At 36.7% G+C, this 21694-nt stretch overlaps 1 protein-coding gene across 2 annotated transcripts in view; it reads right to left on the reverse strand.

Annotated features, from left to right (window-relative positions):
* KLHDC1 (kelch domain containing 1) overlaps positions 1-21694 on the reverse strand; it is a 48016-nt gene that overhangs the window by 12811 nt on the left and 13511 nt on the right. For both annotated transcript variants that reach the window (XM_046654290.1, XM_046654291.1), the window contains 6 exons: positions 11368-11446; positions 9802-9885; positions 6695-6778; positions 5937-5995; positions 3075-3187; positions 1597-1669 (listed from right to left, as the gene is read on the reverse strand). In XM_046654290.1, the coding sequence (XP_046510246.1) occupies positions 1597-1669; positions 3075-3187; positions 5937-5995; positions 6695-6778; positions 9802-9885; positions 11368-11446 (492 nt within the window). The remainder of the gene's footprint in view (positions 1-1596; positions 1670-3074; positions 3188-5936; positions 5996-6694; positions 6779-9801; positions 9886-11367; positions 11447-21694) is intronic.

Raw genomic sequence — 21694 nt, forward strand, 5'->3', positions numbered from 1 at the left:
TAGTATATACACACATACACACGTTCTCCTTACACTAAACTGTATCCCACCTGTACCCTCCTCACCTCGGACCTGAAGATAGATCTGCCTCTGTCTTATCTGCCTTAGGGAAACTCTGGCCTGGGCTTCATCATCGAAGAACACAGGAAAGCCTTTCCTGCCTTGATTTTGGTGACATCTAGCTTGCAACCTGATGTTTTTTCTACAGTCTGATAGTTTATGTCCTCTCACAGCTGCTCTAAACTTATCACCTAAACATTCTAATAAAGCATATTATTTACATGACACATCAGCTGAATTCAAAGAAATGTCTTTACAGAGCTCATAGCTTTACAGTGCTAACTAGTATATTACTGACAACAGTTCTGCTGCTCTAACTACTTTTTAAGGATTGAAATATAAAATAGGAACAATTTAAAAATTAAACATATTACTACCACTTTGGTCTATAATTAATGCATTTATACAATCAAACAACTGAAACAGAAAAAAGAGCTTATCTAGTCCAACTCCCTCATTTCACAGATGAAGAAATTGATGCTCAGTTTCTTTAAGTGACTTTGCCAAAGCTGAAAAGCTAAGTAGCAGCTGAGCAAGGACTAGAACTCTAGGCTCCTAGATCTTAATATAAAACTCTTTAAATTAAAAACTATATTTCAAAAGATCCAGAATTGCTAAAATAATATATCAAATGAATTTCTAGATATGAAAATATGAGAATCACAAATGTAATTACAATAAACTCTAAATGTATTGTACATGTTAACATAGATACACACACTAAGATATATATAATTATTTTCAGACTTTTTTCTCAAGTAAGTTACTTAACTGTCATTTATTAAATTTCTGAAATGCATATCATTAAGTTGACTTCATACTAATATAAATAATCTATAATAAAAAAATTCTGAAATACATGGCATGAAAAAGAACATCTATTACTGGCTATAATGATTATAATGTGAATTTGAATTTCCTATGAATATATCTTTATTATACTACTCAATCAAATAAGAAAAAAATAAGAATTACAATACTAATATGGTTTTCTTTGTAGTCTAATAATAGTATATTGTTTCTACAACTTTAACTCTATACTGTACCACAAATAACTAACACGTTTTCTTTTTCAAAAAATTCACATTAATGAATACATCATACAGTTAATAAAGAAAAATAATCATCTATTATCTATTTGATCAACACGAAAGCAATTTCCTCATTAAATTGCTCTAAACCTCTTCCCAAAACAAATAACTACTAAAGCCAAGTCCATTCTTATCTACTTACTAAAAATATTATTACATAACACTTTCAAATTCTTAGCCTTTTTATACCTATCAGGCAAGATTATACATTAAGCTAAAAGAATAATATTTTCAAATATGCAAAGTGGGTGGAAACAGAATAGATCATTTCTAATAATCAGATATAATTAAAATGATAATTAAATTACTTAGGTAACATCAAGCCTTTTTGAAAGATATCTTTGATGATTTATGATTTTAATGGCAAACACTATAAATTTAGAGCTATACTTTAATATTTAAAAAATTCTTAACTATTTTACTATTTGTCCGCTTCTAGACTTACCTGGGTCTTGTTTTAGGTAAATGCGTGAGTTGTTTCCAACAATTTGTTATGACATTATGAATCCAACCATCACCTGCAATGTTATGACAGTTCAGAAGTTAAGATCAGGTCTTTTGGAGAAAATTTTAATTTTTTACAAATTTATCATGCTACATTTATATGACTATCCTTGGTGTGTGTGCATATTTTATCATAAAAAATTTCAGACATCTACAAACGTAGAGTGGATGTGACAATGAGCCCTCACGTATCCCAGATCAACGACTGTCAAGTTTGCCACACGTGCTCGATTCATCTTTTTTTGTTATTCTTGTTGCTGAATTATTCTAAAGCAAATCCCAGATCTCCTATCATTTTCCCCACATATACTCCAGTAAGCATCACTAAAACAAAATGGACAGTTTTTACATAACCACAACACCATTATCATAGTTGACAAAACCAAAAATAATTTCCTGGTATCATCAATATCCATATGGCCATATCTTAAGCTAAACGTGTAAGGGAGGAAACTGACTGGAGTAAGAGTTAGGACATTGAGTTCTCCACAGGTCAGTGACCAAAAACAGCAAGTAGGAATTTAAAACATCAGAGCACATGAAGACATGATATTAAACAACCCCTAGGGAAACAAACAGATGTTAGATTTTTATTAGATTCCAAATCTCTTTTAATTAAAACTCCCCACAAAATGAAGAGGCATAATAATCCACAGTAACTCATATGCCCTGTGAGGAACTGCTGCTTCTCCAACCGGCCCTGGAGCTTGTTGGCCAGCACACTGCCAGATGCACAGTTGATGCTCAATAAATTTTTGTTGAAAAATAGCTGTTTCAAGATCCTATATAAAATCATATCAATGGTTTTAATGGCTTATAATGTTTCTTAATGAAAACATCTCTAGCCATAGAAAACTTCTGAGTTAAGAAAACACGAAACATCTAACACGTCAAACTAAGAAGTGGATATTCTCAGTCATTTGTCTATCCTGAGGACACAAGTTTACTGCTGAAAGAAAAACTGCACTACAAAACCCACAGCGGTTGGGATTAGCAGTGACAGGAGGTAAAAAACTTCTAACTCAGGATTTTACTTTATAGTTCTGGAACAAAAAGAGAAGCAGTTGGCCTTCCAACCTTCTATTCCAGAGCCTCCTGGGAAAGGCTGCTCTTTTCTCATTCCAGCCTACGGTATAAGCATCTGGATCAAAAACCAGGAGGACACAGAAGGAGGACAACACTATAGTTGAAGGGGCTTTAATTCACCCAGGTTTACCCACCCTTCCTTTTCTCTATACCCAGGGAACAGGAGAACATGGAGAACCACGGGGACAAAGCAAAGGGGTCTTCTAATTCTTAATGCAAGTGTATAGCTGGGGATGAAGGTAAATCAGCAAAAAAGGAAGACACCTTAAGTATCAAAGAAAAGTAAGAGAAAAGAGTGAGAAATAACTGTAGGCTGAACTTCAATTGACTTACTTAATGGAATATTGTCTGCACTTAGTCCACCAAATAGGAAGAGCTTATCATCAGCTATTGGCGTTAAAGTATGCCATGAGCGGTGTTTGGGATTTTCTCCAGTAACAGGAATCCTGTGGCAAGGGAAAAAGATAAAAATCTAGGGACTCTGTTAGTCAAACTAAAAGTTTTTTGTTTTTGTTTTTGTTTTTGAGGAAGATTAGCCCTGAGCTAATATCTGCCACCAAACCACAGGCCGCCAAATTGAAATGTGCGCACTTAACTGCTGCGCCACCAGGCTGACCCCACTAAAAGGTTTTTGATCATCTCAGATCTTAAAGAAAAAAACTGACCTCACTACTTAAAAAAAAAAAAAGTTGATTTTACTAATCCCACCTACATGATACCTTTAAAACATTCTTCAATTCTTAGATGAATTTAAACAATCTTTCCACTTAGTGTCTATGCCAAATGGTCACAGAATACAGGATGAAAATTAAAAAGTCAATTCTCAGTTCATTCACAATGCACACTCAACATCCTTCTTCTTGGTTAATCAATATAACTTCCTCAGTTTTTCAACACAATTGTTTTCATGTCTATACATTTTTACTGTAGTTTCATGTCTAATTTTGTGTTTTCAGCTGATTTCTTCATAGTTATTATGGGATTTTGTTATTGTTTTTACTTCGGTTTATTTGTTGTAGAATTTCCCAAAGCATCATCTTCACCTGAAAATGCTAGCTACTCTAACTTCAAAATAAGAGCATGTAAGCCATTCTAGATCCAGGATAAACCCCTAAAGATTTCAAACAAATACTATCATATTCTTAAAAAAGTAAAAAAAAAAAAAAACATAAGCACAAGTTAGAAGCACAAAACTTAGGCTATTTAGCAGGTGAGAAGACACCATTCTCCAACATTCTGGAATGCTCTAGAACAACATGGGCCATTTGTAGAAGATGTAATTTATTTTTTCCAAACTGGAAATATTTTTATTGTTTTTGTTGACTATAAGAAACACTTGGGGAAAAAAGAAAAGAAACATTTTGGTTACGAAACATTCAACAACCAAAAAAAATTTTTTTTAAAAAGAGAGTTCTAGGGGCGGGCCCCATGGCATAGTGGTTAAGTTCGGCACGCTCCGCTTCAGTGGCGAGGAAGATTGGCACAGATGTTAGCTTGGGGACAATGTGCCTCAAGCAGAAAGAGCAAGATTTGCAACAGATCTTAGCTCAGGGCTATTCTTCCTCAGCAAACAAAAGAGTGTTCTATCATCCTGTCTTCCAGCAATAAGAAATAATAGTAGTTTGCTATATCTTTCCAGACTTTAATGCACATATAAATATATTTATTAAAAATATATAAATGAGATCATATATTCTATTCTATAACTTTTTTCCATTCAACTAGTATGTTGTAGAATATCTCCATGAAGTATAGTTTCCTGTGGTAATGGAGCATGGCTTCCCTTTGGGCAAATGTACCACGATTTAAACAATCCCCACTTGTAGGCATGAGGACTGATCTCAAGTTTTTGCTTTCATAAATAATGTTGCAATAAACACCTTTGTGTGTGCACACATACATACATACGTACATGCCCACACACAGACATACACTTGTCCAATTATTGTCTTTGGAGAAATTCTAGATCAAAATAGAAATTCCATTTTACATCTCAAACATATTGTCAAAATACCTTCCATAAAAATTGTACCAATTTATACTCCTCCTAATTGTGTTGTTGCAACCTAGCACATACTGGTCTTTTTTTTTTTTTATTTTTATTTCTGGTGAGGAAGATTTGCCCTGAGCTAACATCTGTGCCAATCCTCCTCTACTTTGTATGTGGTTGCCGCCATAGCATGGCTGCTGATGAGTGGTGTAGGTCGGTGCCTGGGAACTGACCCCAGGCCGCCAGAGCAGAGTGCGTGGAACTTAACCACTAGGCCACAGGATGGCCCCAGACAGGTCATTTTTAATTATTTTTATCTGATAAGCAAAAACTATTATTTTTATTTCCATTTCGTTAATAATCTATGAAGTTGGACATCTTTTTTAAAATAATTTTTGCCTATTTGCATTTCTTCTCAGAGTGCTCATTCATGTTCTTCATCCTCTTTCCTACTGGGTATTCGTCGTTTTCTTACTGATTATCTTAGTTCTTGTGGCTCTTAGTCCTCTCTGTTAGAAATACTGTAAATATTACTTCTGCTTTGTTTTTTGTTTCCATTTTCCAATTCACCTCTTAACTTTTTGTGGTATATTTTTCTCTACAGAAATATTTAATTCTTAAGTGGTCTTATCAATCAGTCTTCTCATTTATGAATTTTGGGTTTATATCATCTTTAGAAAAGCTTTCTCCATGCCAAGATTTTCAAGATAATCTGCCATATTTTCTTCTTGGCACTTTCATGGTTTTATTTTCAGTAGTATTTATACTTTGGAATAATATATAGCTCTGACTTCATCTCATTACACGAGCAATTGAATTGATAGCTAAATATATTTACTCTATTGCTAATATATAAGCCATGAATAAAATCTGACTTTTTACCTACTCCATTATCTGTTTACCTGTGATGATCTGTGAAACTATGTCTTCATTTATTCTACTGACCAGTCATTGAGAATACATAGCACAAAACCGGTACTTTTACGTAATCTGTTCTCAACTGCTAGTATTCTCATGTTTTATATAGTTTGGTTAAAGAAAAACTCTATATTTAAATATATACATATTCCTTGCTTGGACATATAATCTGAAGGGAAAAATTACCAGTTCAGTTTTAGAGACCCAAATTTGGATTATGGGGTACACACACACACACACACACAGCAATGCCTATAGATTAAAACAGACTTAAATTTCAAACTTACCTTCCAGACCAAGTCCAGGTGTCTAAGTTGAGATAGTGCAAATCATTCATCCTAGTTTGCTAAAATAAAAGCGTGTTAAGTTGGTCAGTGTTTTACATCTTTCAAGGGCGAAAATTTTGGTTTTAAAATAAGTGCAGATTAAAAATAGACTCTATTTTACTTAACATCAGAAGTTTATATAATGGGAAACGATAATAAGCATTAATAAAATTAACATAGCAAATTAACATGTCAAGGGAGAAAGGAAGAAATGAGTTTAAACTAACAGGATTTAGGCAGTAAAAAATTAAACTTTTCTGATAATACACTAAAGCAAAGGACTCTCCTCATTAAAATATTATTTATAATCATCTATGATTACTCATGTATGGTCTATTTGGGGAATAGAAGATAAATAAAAATTATTATTACAGAGCATTTTAATCTCTAGATTATCTAAATGTTCAGTTGTTCCACAAATCAGAGGATAAATTTTTATAAGAAACATCACACATAAAAAAGACCATTTCCAGGGCTGGCCCCGTGGCCGAGGGGTTAAGTTCGCTCCCTCTGCTTTGGTGGCCCAGGGTTTCCCACTTCGGATCCTGGGCGGCGCAGACACGGCACCGCTCATCAAGCCATGCTGAGGCGGCGTCCCACATGCCCCAACTAGAAGCACCCACAACTAAAAATACACAACTATGTACCATGGGGCTTTGGAGAGAAAAAGGAGAAATAAAATCTTTTAAAAAAAGACCATTTCCAATAAAAACACTAACCAAAACACGTCCACCAAAGACGTAGCCCTTATTTCCGAGAACTGCACACGTGTGGGCGGCTCGTGGCTGTGGGGGAGCTCCACCCTGCAAGGAAACATCAGAAAACAGCCCAGACTTGAAACATCTGTGATGAGCCACATTCCTAGGCTCAACAGAAGAAATACTTGCCCACTGAGGTACCATTACCTATGTAATTCAGTTAAAAACCCTAATGCAGAAGTTCATTCTAAATAATTTAGTAATAATTATAGACAAATACTCTTCAAGAATGAATTTATTTACTGGGATCTTTACTTTTTCAAGTATTTCTCTTAAATGCCTGACGCTATTTAGCAAAATAAGATTTCATGTAAATTTTAGCTTAAAATATAAGAATTTAAAAATCAAATTAAAAAAAATTCTCTTTCTCCCCCTGACACAGAGTTAATATTATGCATGAGCAGTACACAGTGTGATGGTCTCAGGGACTCTAAAAACATGAAATCTGTCCCCCAACACTGCTAGGGCTTTGACTCCCACAAGAATTTCATTTTTGGCTTAAGCTAAACAGTGCTTCACCTCTTACTAAAACTCTTCTCATTAGCTGACAACACTTCTCTATACTTTATTTTGAATAAATATAGCAAATCTTTCCTTCAGAGAAGTTTTGGATTGGTGGGAAAAAAGAGTGTAAAGGGTACAGGAATGAATAAGATTTGAAGGGAGAATTGTCTGCATTAATTTCTACGTGTTCACAGCAGGTGCCTCTGTGTATGTATTTCACCCCAAGTCCTCAGAGAACCCAGCATTTTCAGCTCATTGGCTACTGAATGTGGGCACGGGAAATTTAAGTTCCACATCCAATATTATAAATTCCTAGACTTTTCAGGCTTACTTGAATAACAGTGCTGAAGTCAACATGGTAAGAAATAATTCAGATATTACCTATATATCTGAATACACCCACATAACACTTAAATAAATGACAGAGAAACATTTGAGTTATGGTTCCCAGCCCTTCCAGCAAAACAAAATTTGTATTATTACCCCACCCCTGATTCGAAATCTCAGAAAAATTCTTCTACGATATACACATTTATTATGAAATAAACATCGACTTTCTCCTTTTTTATTTGTCAAATACATTTAATAACCAACCAAAGCTTCTGAATAAACTGAGTTCATATAATTCCAAATAAAATCAAAGAAATGGTATTTGCATTCGTCTGTGTGCCTAGTTGTGTAAATAATGCACAGTGCTTCTTAGCTATGAAAATAACTCAAAGATCCATATTACCATGTGTTGCTCTTATAGCAGTAAAAATCCCACGGAGGAAGACACTGTCGACCTTTCCACTGTACAGACGACACAGTACACAGCTCATCTAAAGAACACAGTTCTTCTCTGACACAATTAGAACGCAAATCCATTTCTTTCAACTTCAACACCAACAACTGTTACACTCTACCATGTTGCCTTGCCTTTGGATGCAGATATTTGGGAATAATGAAGTAATTTAACAATGTCTCCAAAAAAATAACATTTTAAAGAAAAATTTTAAAATAACATTTATTTATTTCAAATAAAAATAACAGATTCCAGCTACAACGAGGTCAGAAAAACTTTCAGATAGCATATCAACAATATAAGAATTTATTTGAAGACATCATCAGGGAAATTACAGTGAAAATAATGTTAAGCACTAACTAAAATAGCGTCATCTGCAGATGTAACGTGCAGAAGGCATGTGCTTCTGCTGGAGCAGAGGAGGGGAAGGATACTGATTAAAGCAAGGAGAGAGAGAGGAGTCAGAGGAAGACTAGAAGCCCAAAGACCAAGGACAAAGCTCCCTCAACTCCCTTTTCTCCAGGAGCACATTCTAACATGCCTTTGGTGGCTCCAGACCCTTGCTCACTCTCCAAGAAATAAGGGTCAAGAGGCCTAAAAGAGATCTAGGATGTTTCAGTAGATCCACTCTCAACAATATTTCTCTCCACGTGCTTGCTAACATGAAATTATTTTAACAGAGATAAAATGCTTTTACTTCATTAATGAAGACAGAAATCTTAAAATTTAAATGCTGATTGAAGCAAAATTCACTTAACAAGCATAAAAGACTGAGAGCTGATCAGTTCTAAAATTAGAAATGGGGTGAAGAGAACAGAAGAGCATGGAAACCTGAAATTCACTGCTTGCAAAAAGAGGATGCTGAGAAGGTTCAGTTTTCTACCACTGACTGTTTTGCATCAAGCCTCCGATCTCTTCCCCCAAGAGAAGCTGGACTGTAAGGGGCTTAGTCATGCACATGTATTTGGCCTGTTCCACATTCCATTCTGCATAGTTCTGGTAAGCTTGTCAATCACAATCCCCTGCTCCCTTGACAGGCCTGAGTCTCATGCCCTCGGCATCAGGGACTGATGTAAAGAGTGGGAACATGCCCAGGCAGAGCCAGAGTCCTTTTCTCTGATTAATATACAGACATTGAGAGAATATAGCACCAATGGAAAGAACTGCTGTGTAGCCAGGGCCATGCTCCCCACAAATGAGCCGCCGGTCTCCAGCAGACAGAATGAAGCAAGAGAGCGGGAAAGCATCGTGATGGTGCTGAGCAACCTGCTCCGGGTCCCAAGGCCCCGGTCCCCTGCACTCTGGCTTCCTCTGCATGAGCCATTCCAAAATACGCTTTCCAGCCATGTGGGAATTCATCATTGCTTAAACTAATTTGAATTTGTGTTTGCTCCCTAGCACATGAAAGATATTAATAATGTATTTTTATCATGCTATAATTGCATATAGCTCTGACTTCAAGGGTTAATGAAACATGGGTTTTTTTAAATCATGGACTTTGTTATGAAACAATTTTTTAAAAGAGCCTTCATTAAGTCAGGGGATCACACTTGTGGGTAAAGAATGATGATGGCACCTTTTTAGATTTTTCTAGAAAATCTTAGCTAACCTGGAGAAAAATACATGATGAAAAAAATAGTACTAGTAACAGTACTCAAGAGAACCCCTTTGTATGTGGTTACAGACTCAATTATTAAAGTCCAAATAACTTAGTAAAAAAATAGATTTTAAAAGTATCAGTGAATATATGAATATAAAGGTAACTTTTCACAATACTTACTTGAATTTCTGGTTGAAACCAACTCTGTGTCTTTGTGTCAAATACATGAACATCATTATGCCATCCCCAGAACATCTGCTCTTCCTAAAAAAGGGAACTTCTTAAATATTTAAAAGCTTTTATAATTTTTAGATTATTGTTATGGTTTCATTGCATATCTACTGGTGAAACAATAGACACCTTTACAAAAAGACAGTCAAGTGTTACCATAGTCATAAAGCCAATGCACACACAAGGCTCGCACAGTGTGGCAAGGTTTCTTCTCATGGCATTGCTTGCAGTGAGTCATAATTTTACTTGTTGACAATCTTCCAACTCTCTCAAAGGACTGTCTCTTTTAGAATTGCAGAGGACAGAATATTTACATTTTGAAATCTGTTTTTCTAAAGTACATGGTCAGAATTCCTAATTTTTGCTATTAGAAACTTTAGGGGACCATGGTTCCTTTTTCCAAAAAGTTCCAATCACTTCTACTTAACCAAGCAATTTGTTCGTATAGGTCAAACACACGCTCACTCTCTCTAAGAGACAGAACCGTCGGCAAGGCACAGATTCACAGCTGCACTGTGCTGAGCATCTTCCGGAGCGCAGAAACCCTCTCACTGCTCTAGCTTCCCTCCGTGCCAGCTTTCTCTTCTATGTCAAAACACAGCGTGCATTCTTGTCAGGACTTGTCAAACAAGTCGAATAAACTAAAAAATTTACTCAGTTTAGAATCTAAACAAAAAAGTCTACTTGTGTACCAGGAACTTCAGGACATGAGTAGTAGCCTAACTGTACTAGGGGAGGAAAAATATGAGAGATTTCACCGATGAGTAAAAGTAATTAGATATAAGTAACGGGAAGCTATGTTTCTGAAAATTATCAGTAATACTGTAGGTAGAAAAGCTTTAAAGTTATTTCATTTAAAAACTCAAAAACCATGTAGAAACATGAAGAATTTTTTAAAGACCCACATACAAAGAGATATACATGAAATCTACACATACATTACATTAACAACAGACATAATTAGATATTTTGGTAGAAGGTAAAACTGAAGAGTTACTGTGCACCTTGGTGGTGGGATAAATGGTTTTTAAAATTATCTTTTAAAAGATTTCACTTTTATAAGTCATGACTTCTTTCTTTAATAATAGTTTATTCTCTTACCAGTAATAGTAAGTAGGGAAGTAATATCACTACCAACTTCCTCACTCTTAGAGAGGCCAGTCTGAGCTATGAATAGTTCGGGTGGATGGACCTAAAAGAAGGCGTATGTCAGCAAGGGCCGTGTGGTTACCTATGAACAAAGTTTTTCCAAGTTGCACCAAAGCCTCTACTTGTCTAAGAGAAGCAGCTGTAAGTGATTAATGACATAAGAGAAATTGCTCTGCCAGTAGCCATGAAGTCTAACATCATAAGGCAAGAGAACCTCCTCCAACCAAATCCAAATGACAGAAAACACATTTTTTTCATTGTGCCAATTATGGCAAATTAAAATGAGAAAGAGTGGGCTCACTATTTCTAAAGACTGTAAGGCAATACTAAATTAGAGGAACATGTAAACAGTGATGACTCTCTTACCCAAGACGCATCATGAACATCAAAACAGTCCTGGAGTTCACTGTGTCTCCTACACCCATAGCCACCAAAATATATTAACCTGAAAAACAAACACAAAAGAACACACCTTAGAGTTCTACTTCCAGTTTGTCCACAGAAAGCTGAAAGAGATCATTTCTCTCAGCCTAACAACCTGAACAAGCCAGAGAAACTACAAAAGCATAATTTAAAAAGAAATCCAAGAGCTAAAGGAAGAAAGAGGCCTGAATGGACTAATTCCAGAAAGTGATGAGCTCTAAGTGGGAGAGAAGAGACCATGGTTGCTTGCATTCCTCACATTGGACAGCAGGAGGAGGAGGCATCTAGCACAGGTAGGGTTTGTAAAAGAAACCACTTCAAATTTTAACAGATACAGGTAGGCTGGCATGGCAAATTAGAACCTTAAGAAACCCAGCCCCAGAGGGAGTTTGAACCCACTCAACAACTCTTTCACAGTCTTCAGGGAACACTCAGGGTCAGTTACCAACAGCTGGAAGCCAAGGAGAGCCGAGCAAACCTCCTGGAGGGAATCTGAGCTTTCAATTACTAAAGTCTGAGGTCAGGGCATGAGATCTGAGGAAACACCTCAGAGGCATGCCAAGCCATAAGAGTACACAAGGCAGCTGCCCTCAAAAGGCTCAGGGAGGAGAAGCGAGGCTGAAAGAGATCTCCCAAGGTGCAGAAAGCATAAAGTGGGACTGCAGAGCAAAGAGAACTCCCTAGTGACCCACAGACCTAGCAACTAGGCTCTAAAACAGGAGAGATCTCCCACAGTTCTGGGAGGTGGGAGCTCAGCTGTGAAGCACAGCTGCCAATCTCTAGACAATCTCTAGTGCTCACACATGGGTTCTAGCAAAGGAAAGTCTGGATCCTGCCTCAAAGCATTTGAAGACAGCGGTAAAACTGAATCAAACTACAGCTGCAACAAAGTTCAAACACAGATCCACAACAAATGGGACTGAGGCAGCTCCTACTCTAGCTGCCTGAGGCAAGAAGAAAGGGTATGTCTCTCCTGAAGATAAATACCGTTTATTCCAGTCGTTACCATTCTTTCATACGGAATGTCCAGCATACGATGAAAAAATTACAAGACACATGATTGGCAAGAAAAGTGACCCATGATCGAGAGAAGAGTGAATATAAACTGACCCCAAGATGGTTCAGACATTGGAAAGATCAGATATGGCCTTTAAAATAACTATGATTCAAAATGCTAACAGACCTAGTTTGTAACAGGTGGACAACATGCAGGAAGAACTGGGTAATTTCAGCGGAGACATGGAACCGTGAAAAAGAACTAAATGGAAATGCTAAAAATGGAAAATAAGATGTCAGAAATAAATAATTCATTAGAGAGGCTTAACAGCAAACTGGACACAGCAATGGAAAAGATCAGTGAACTTGAAGAGAGGTAACAGGTCAATAAAAAGTACCTAAATTAAAGCAAAGAGAAGAAAAGAGTAGGGGGAAAAAACAGGGAGCCCAAGCCAAGTGGAACAATATCAAATGGTCTAAAGTGCAAATGAAGAGCCCCAGAAGGAGAAGAGACAGATAAATGTGTAGAAGAAATATTTGATAATTACTAGGAACTTCCTAAAACTGATGAAAGATATAAACCCACCGGTCCCAGAAACTCAGCGCACTCCAAGCAGGATAAATACAGGAAACTACATGCAGGCACATTTTAATCTAATCAATGAAGAGCAAAAATAAAGAACAGATAAAGAAAAGCCAGAGAAAGTGGACATACTATATAAAGGGGAAGAAAAATACAAATAAGAGTGAATTTCTCACCAGAAAAAATGGAGGCCAAAAGGCAACGTAATTAAATCTTTAAAGTGCTGAAAGAAAAAGCAAAAAAAAAAAAACCTGTCAATTCAAAGGGTCAAAAAAGAAGTCACGGGGCCAGCCCAGTGGCACAGCGGTTAAGTTCACACGTTCTGCTTCTTGGCAGCCCAGGGTTTGCTGGTTCGGATCCTGGGTGTGGACATGGCACTACTTGGCAAGAAAGCCACGCTGTGGTAGGCATCCCACATAAAAAGCAGAGGAAGATGGGCACGGATGTTAGCTCAGGGCCAGTCTTCCTCAGCATAAAGAGGAGGGATGGCAGTAGTTAGCTCAGGGCTAATCTTCCTCAAAAAAAGAAAAAGAAGTCACAAGGGGAAATTAGAAATTACCTTGAAATGAGTGAAAATGAAAACACAATAAAACAACACTATGGGATGCAGTGAAGGCGGTTCTCAGAGGGAAATTTATAGCTGTAAATGCCTAGAAATTTTTTTTAAAAAGGAAGATCTCAAGTCAATAATAGCACTGCACACATTAAGGACTAGAAAGAGAAGAGCAAACTAAACCCATAGATAAAGGGAAAGAAATAACAAAAATTAAAGGGGAAATAAGCAAAATAGTGAAGAGAAAAACAACAAAACCAAAAGTTGGTTCTTTGAAAATATCAAGAAAATAAATCTTTACATAGATTGACTAAGAAAAAAGGAGAGAAGACTGAAATTATTAAAATCAGAAATGACAGAGAGGACATTACTTTCAACATTACAGAAAAAAAGAGGATTACAGGAGAATACTAGGAAAAACTGTATGCCAACAAATTGGATAAACTAGAGGAAATAGAAAAATTCCTGGAGGGGCCGGCCCGGTGGCGCAGCAGTTAAGTTCACATGTTCGGCTTCTCAGCGGCCCAGGGTTTGTCGGTTTGGATCCCAGGTGTGGACATGGCACCACTTGTCAAGCCATGCTGGGGTAGGCATCCCACATAGAAAGTAGAGGAAGATGGGCACGGATGTTAGCTCAGGGCCAGGATTCCTCAGAAAAAAAAGAGGAGCACTGGCGGTAGTTAGCTCAGGGCTAATCTTCCTCAAAAAAAAAAGAAAGAAAGAAAGAAAAATTCCTGGAAAGACACACACTCCCAAAAACGGCTTGTGAAGAAACAGAAAATCTGAGTAACCTTATAACAAGTAAAGAGATTGAACTGGTATTCAAAAACCTCCCAACAAAGAAAAGCCCAGGTCCAGATGGCTTCAGGGTGAATTTTACCAAACATTTAAAGAAGAATTAATACCAATCCCTCTCAAATTCTTCCAAAATTGAAGAGGAGGGAACACTTCCTAACTCATTGTACGAGGCCAGTCAGAAAAAGACACTACAACAAAAGAAAACTACATGTATCTGATAAGGGTTTAAAATCTAGACTATGTAAAGAATTCCTATAACTCAACAACAAAAAGACAACCAAATTTTTTAAATGGGCAAAGGACTTTAATAGACATTTCTCTGAAGAAGATATACAAATGGACAATAAGCACATGAAAAAAGGTCAACATCATAAGTCACTGGGGGAATACAAATGAACACCACAGTGAATACCACTTTACAGCCACTAGGGTGATTATTATTTAAAAAACTAAAAAAAGAAAAAACCCAGAAAATAGCAAGTGTTGGCAAGGATGTGGAAAAACTGGAACCTTTGTACATTGCCAGTGGGAATATAAAATGGCATAGTCACTGTGGAAAACAGTTTTGTGCTTCCTCAAAAAGTTAAACATGGAATTACCATATGACCCTGCAAGTATACTCTTAGGTATACACCCAAAAGAATTGAAAACGGGGACTCAAACAAGACTTGTAAGCCAATGTTCATAGCAGCATTATTCACAATAGCCAAAAGGTGGAAACAACCCAAAAGTTCATCAACAGATGAATGAATAAACAAAATGCAGTATATACATACAACGGAATATTATTCAGCCTTAAAAAGTAATGAAGTTCTGATACATACTGCAACACGGATGGACCTCGAAAACATTTTGTTAAGTGAAATAAGCCAGACACCAAAGAACAAATACTGTATGATTCCACTTATATGAAATACCTATAATAGGCAAATTCATGTTGACAGAAAGTAGATTGCAGGACACCAAGAGCTGGGGAGAAGGAGGTATTACTCAGTGGGTATACAGTTTCTGTTTGGAGTGATGAAAAAGTTTTGGAACTAGATAGTGGTGATGGTTGCACAACATTGTGGATGTAATTAATGGCACTGAACTGTACACTTAAATATAGTTAAAGTGGCAAATTTCATATTATATGTATTTTACCACACCTTTTTCTTAAAAGGTATAGTAAAGTGGGGCTGGCCCCGTGGCCGAGTGGTTAAGTTCGCGCACTCCGCTACAGGCGGCCCAGTGTTTCGTTGGTTCGAATCCTGGGCGCAGACATGGCACTGCTCATCAAACCACGCTGAGGCAGCGTCCCACATGCCACAACTAGAAGGACCCGCAACGAAGAATATACAACTATGTACTGGGGGGCTTTGGGGAGAAAAAGGAAAAAAATGAAATCTTTTAAAAAAAAAAAAAGTATAGTAAAGTAAGTCTCCCTCCTACTCTCAGTCACTCAGTTCCCTGCCTGGGGCAACCCCTGTTACAGTGTCCTGTTTACAGGAACAAGGAAGACTTCAAAGGTCCAAAAGCACTTTGTAGGGCTGGGGTAGATTACGTCCTGGAAAAACAAAAGGCGAACAGCCTCCTGGCTTAGGAACTTATTCATTGTCCCTAAACGCTCACAGAAATGCTCCGTTTATGCAAGCCCACCAAAGCTCAGAGGGACAATTCAGTTCTATTCTAAGCTCCTATAATGCTTCCAAACGGACTCCAAATGGATAGGACAAAAAAGTTAAGGCCTAACCAAGAAACAAATTGACAAAGTCACCAATTACTTCCCTTAAAAAATTCTGTGTATTTCTGCAAATAGAAGTGAACAGTATGTTGAAATACTTGTTACAACCACATAAGATTCATATCTGAAATACAAATATATCCTGTTAGGAAAGATATCACATCAATATTTAAATTAGGAAAAAAAATCTGATCACCTCAAAAGAGAGGAAAGTTATTTAATAAAAATCAATATTCATTGCTCATAAACCTCCATGTTTCAAAAGGTAGGAATAGAATAACATGCCCTCCTCATATATATACATAGAAATTACATGTATGTTAATGTGCTATTTCAAATCACTTGGAAAAATTGAACAATTCAATAAATAATGATAGAACAATTAATAATTGAGCTGGAGAAAATATATAGTTGAAGCTACCTCATAGTATATATAAATAGGTTTCAAATTAAGTAAAAAAATCTAATGTACAAAATCAAAACTTGAATTTTTGACTTTGGAACAATGTAAAATACTGTATGATTACAAAGCCAAATTAAAATTAAAAAAAAACAAAAAACAAATCCTAGTGGCCAACCCAGTGGCACAGCACTTAGGTTCACACACTCTTCATTGGCAGCCTGGGCTTCGCCAGCTCAGATTCCGGCACAGCCACACCGAATATCACGCCACGCTGTGGCAGGCGTCCCACATATAAAGTAGAGGAAGATGGGCACAGATGTTAGCTCGGGGCCACTCTTCCTCAGCAAAAAGAGGAGGCTTGGTGGTAGATGTTAGCTCAGGGCTAACCTCCCTCAAAAAAAAAAAAAAAAAAACCACAAATCCTAAATAAAAAGTAAAATAAACAAATGAATCTATGTATCAAGGGGGCAGCATAATCACCCAGAAGAGAACTTTGTAAAGTGGCCACAGAACACTAGGTATGACTGTACATCTCTGATGGCACAAAACCTAAAAATAAAGGATCTGTAGCAAATATTGGAACTGTTTTTAGTTAGCATATTCTGGGTGGTGTAATTGGTATTGTTGTGTGAATTATGAGATAAAGCAAATGAGTCATTATGTTGGTGATTTTCAACACAGGACAAAGGACATGCGAAGGTAGGATCGGTGAGGTGGGTTCAAAGCTCAGTGGTTCTGAGCGTGGAATGGAACCATCTTATGAACGCAAGTTGTGTTTTATCTTTAAAATTTTGTATTTCCTGTCTCTAGCTGCTGAAAAAATGTAGAAATAACTACTCACCCAATAGCAATGGCCCGCCTGGCATTGCTCTGAGACTGAAGTCCCTAAATACCACTTGGCCCTCTGCAGAGTCAGAATTCCTTGGAGAAATGGCTGATTACTGGTCTAGGATAGGAAATATCCAAGATAAGCCCGGAACATTTTGTCACACTAAATAAATAGAGGTCTAAATAAATAGAGGGATATAGAGGGATACGGTGTTCACAGGCTTGAAGTCTCACATGGACTTGAAGTTACTTCTCCTCAACTTGAACTCTAGATTCAATGCAATTCCAATTAACATTCCAGTAGGCTTTTTGGAAATTAACAAGCTAATTCAAAATTTATATGGAAATGCAAAGGCCTAAAAGAGCCAAGACATATTTGTAGGAGAACAGACTGGGAACAAATAGAGTAAGTTTACTGGCTCTCAAGCCTTGTTATAAAAGTATAGAAATTAAGGGAAACAAAAGAAAAAATAAACAAGTGGGAATTCATCAGACTAAAGAGCTTCTGCAAGGCAAAAGAAACTACAATCAAAACAAAGAGACAACCCACCAATTGGGAGAAAATATTTGCAAATCATATATCTGACAAGGGGTTAATCTCCATAATATATAAGGAACTTACACAACTGAACAATAAGAAAGCAAACAACTTGATCAAAAAGCGAGCAGAGGAGATGAACAGGCATTTTTCCAAAGAAGATATACAGATGGCCAATAAACACATGAAAAGATGTTCAACATCACTAATCATGAGGGAAATGCAAATCAAAACTACACTAAGATATCACTTTACACCTGTTAAAATGGCTATCATCACTAAGACTAAAAATAACGAATGTTGGAGAGGGTGTGGAGAGAAGGGAACCCTCACACACTGCTGGTAGGAATGCAAACTGGTACAGCCACTATGGAAAACAGTATGGAGATTCCTCAAAAAACTAAAAATAGAAATGCCCTATGACCCAGCCATCCCAATACTGGGTATCTACCCAAACAATCTGAAATCAACAATCCAAAGTAACATACGTACCCCTATGTTTGTCGCAGCACTATTCACAATAGCCAAGACACGGAAGCAACACAAGTGCCCATCGATCGATAACTGGATAAAGAAGATGTGGTATATATATACAATGGAATACTACTCAGCCAGAAAAAAAGACAAATTCATCCCATTTACAATAACGTGGAAGGACCTAGAGGGAATTATGCTAAGCAAAATAAGCCAGTCTGAGAAAGACAAACACAAGATGATTTCACTCATATGTGGAATATAAACAAGTACATGGACAAAGAAAACAGTTCAGTGGTTACCAGGGGAAGGGAGGTGGAGGGTGGGCACAGGGGGTGAAGGGGAGCACTTGTGCTGACAGTCAAGAAATAATATACAAGTGAAATCTCATATTGATGTAAACTATTATGAACTCAATAAAAAAAAATTGGAAAAAAAAATAAAGAAGAAAGGCAACTGTTATGGCAGAGAAGAAATCTAAGACAGTGTTCTTCTTAGCCAAAAAACAGCTTTAGATAAAGAGTAAAATGTTGAATGCTGCAATGCTTGGATCTATGAACCAATGGACCACATGCACTATTATAGAGACAAGAGATTCATGAAAATGTTTTGGGAAGTACTCCAGTCTAAATTTATTTGAAATACTTATTATACATGCATTTAATTTTATATTTATTTAATCATTAAGGTCTAAACTGGGTACTTCATTTCCATTATGTTTTGCAACATATTATGGAAGACATTAGATGGTGGAGTATTTTTTGTAGATTTGGAGACTCTCAAAGATCTTTGGATCTTTCCACAATGTCAATGTTCTGTCTCAACTGTTGAATCATCCTCAATACCACAGAAAAGAAAATAAAGGTAGAAAGACAAGTAACTTAGATCATAAAGCAATTGTGTTTATAATCTCCTACATTAACAAATAGGCATCATTTTCTTAATTATACAAATATTTGGACTTTTTTTCACCTATACTTGGGAGATATGCTAAAATAAATATCAATTATAGTATTGAGTTATAATGATTTATAGCTGCTTTCATAGAAAACATCAATACAATGCATTAAGACACTGTTTCTACCCAAATATAAATAAATATGGATGACAGTCTTCATGTAAAAAAAAAAAAAAGTACAGAACTTAAGACAACATGGTACTGGTACAAGGACACACAAATTGTTCAACAGAATAGAGAAGAGACTTCAGAAACAGACCCATCCATTTACGGACACTTAGTTTACGGAAAAGTGGCAGAGCAATGGAGAAAGTATGATCTTGTCAATCACTGCTGCTGGATCAACCGGTATCCAAAGGAAACCTGACCCCTAACTCAAACCACACACAAATCACCTCCGGGCAGCTTGTGGATCTGAACGCCAAAGGGAAAACAACACAGCTTTTAAAAGATAACTCAGAGGAATATCTTCATGACCTTGGGGAATGAAAAGTTTCTAGGACACAAAAGCACTAACCATAAGGAAAAGATTGGCAAATCAGACTATATTAAAATTAAGATCTGGGGGCCGGCCCCGTGGCCAAGTGGTTAAGTTTGCACGCTCTGCTTCTGCGGCCCAGGGTTTCGCTGGTTCAGATCCTGGGTGTGGACATGGCACTGCTCATCAGGCCATGCTGAGACGGCATCCCACATGCCACAACTAGAAGGACCCACAACTAAAAATATACAACTATGTACCGGGGGGCTTTGGGGAGAAAGAGGAAAAATAAAATCTTTAAAAAATAATAATAAAATTAAAATTAAAATCTTTGGTTCATCAGATTATACCATTGAGAGAATGAAAAGATATATACCCAACAGAAATGTTTATCCATCTGTGTCAAAATACATAAACTATTGTTCATAGCTGTATTATTCCAAGAGTCAGAAAGTGGAAATGACCCAAATGTCTGTCAATAGTAGAATAAATATATTACAGTATTTCATTTAATACAATAACATACAGAAAACAAACTATAGGTACACACAATACAGATGACTCTAAAAAATATAATTTGAGTAAAAGAAGCCAAACACAACAGAATAAATTCTATAGGATTCTGAAGAACTAATTTTGGGTGCTAGAAGTCAGGATAAGGGTCCTTTAGGAAGGAGGCTGGGCATAGAGACTAGGAGTGGACATAATGAGGGTTTCTAGAGGGGTGATGATGTTCTATTTCTTTACTTGGGTGGTGGTTACATAAGCGAGCTCAGTCTGTGATAATTATTTAAGTTATACACTTATGATTTGTGCTAGTCCTATAAGAATGTTCTACAAAACTTCAGTATGTGAAACAGTGAAGTATTTGTACATGAACAGACAGAAGATCAATGGAATAGAATCGAAAAGCCAGAAATAGATCCAAATACCAATGAAAATGTAGTAAATACATGGAAAAGTGGCAACTCAAATGACTGACTTAGAGACAGGTAGCTATCCAGAAAAAGACGAACCTGGATCCACATCTCATACCATTTGCAGGATACGTCCCAAATGAATCAATGATTTAAAACTAAAAAATGAAATGCCAAAAGCACTAGAGGAAAATATGAGACAATTAGTTTATAATCTTGGAGTAGAAAAAGACTTTGCAATCAAAACTCAAAATCAAGAAGTCACAAAATAAATTATTGATAAATTTACCTAAATAACTTTTAAAAGCTGTTTAATGCAGGCAGAAAACACTCTAAGCAAAGTCAAAAGACAAATGACAAACTGGGAAAAATATTTTCATATCACATCACAGTGAAACAGTAATCCCCTTAACACATAACTAACTCCCAAAAATCGTGAGTATAAATGCCAATAATCAAACAGAAAATAATTAGTAAAGGATGTGAACAGTTCAGAGAAAAATAAATACAAATTGCCCTTAAACACAGCAAAATACATTCAAACTCACATAAATTTTTTAAAAATGATAGAAATTAAAGTAAGACTTTAAGATTTTGCCATCAGTTTGGCAAAAATAAATCTAAGTTTGCCAGCAAAGTCTTGGCAAGGCTGTGGAGAAATAAGCACTCCATTGCTGGGAATGCAAAACAGCACAACTTCTGTAGAGAAAAAGTTGGCAAAACTTATTATTATGGGTTGAATTGTGTCCCTTCCCAAATTCATATATGGAAGTCCTAATCCGCAGTACCTCAGAATGTGACCTTATTTGGAGACAGGGTCTTTACAGAGGCAACCAACTTAAAATGAGGTCATTAGAGTAGGCCAATCCAATGTGACTGGTGTCCTTAGGAAAAGGAGAAATCTGGAGACAGACAGGCACATACAGGTGGGGTGCTAGGTGAAGATGAAGGCAGACATTGGGGTGATGCTTCAAGATACCAAGGAACGCCAAAGATTGCCAGCCATTCCCCAGAAGCTAGG

Source organism: Equus quagga, chromosome 2 (assembly GCF_021613505.1).
Source record: "Equus quagga isolate Etosha38 chromosome 2, UCLA_HA_Equagga_1.0, whole genome shotgun sequence".
NCBI lineage: Eukaryota > Metazoa > Chordata > Mammalia > Perissodactyla > Equidae > Equus > Equus quagga.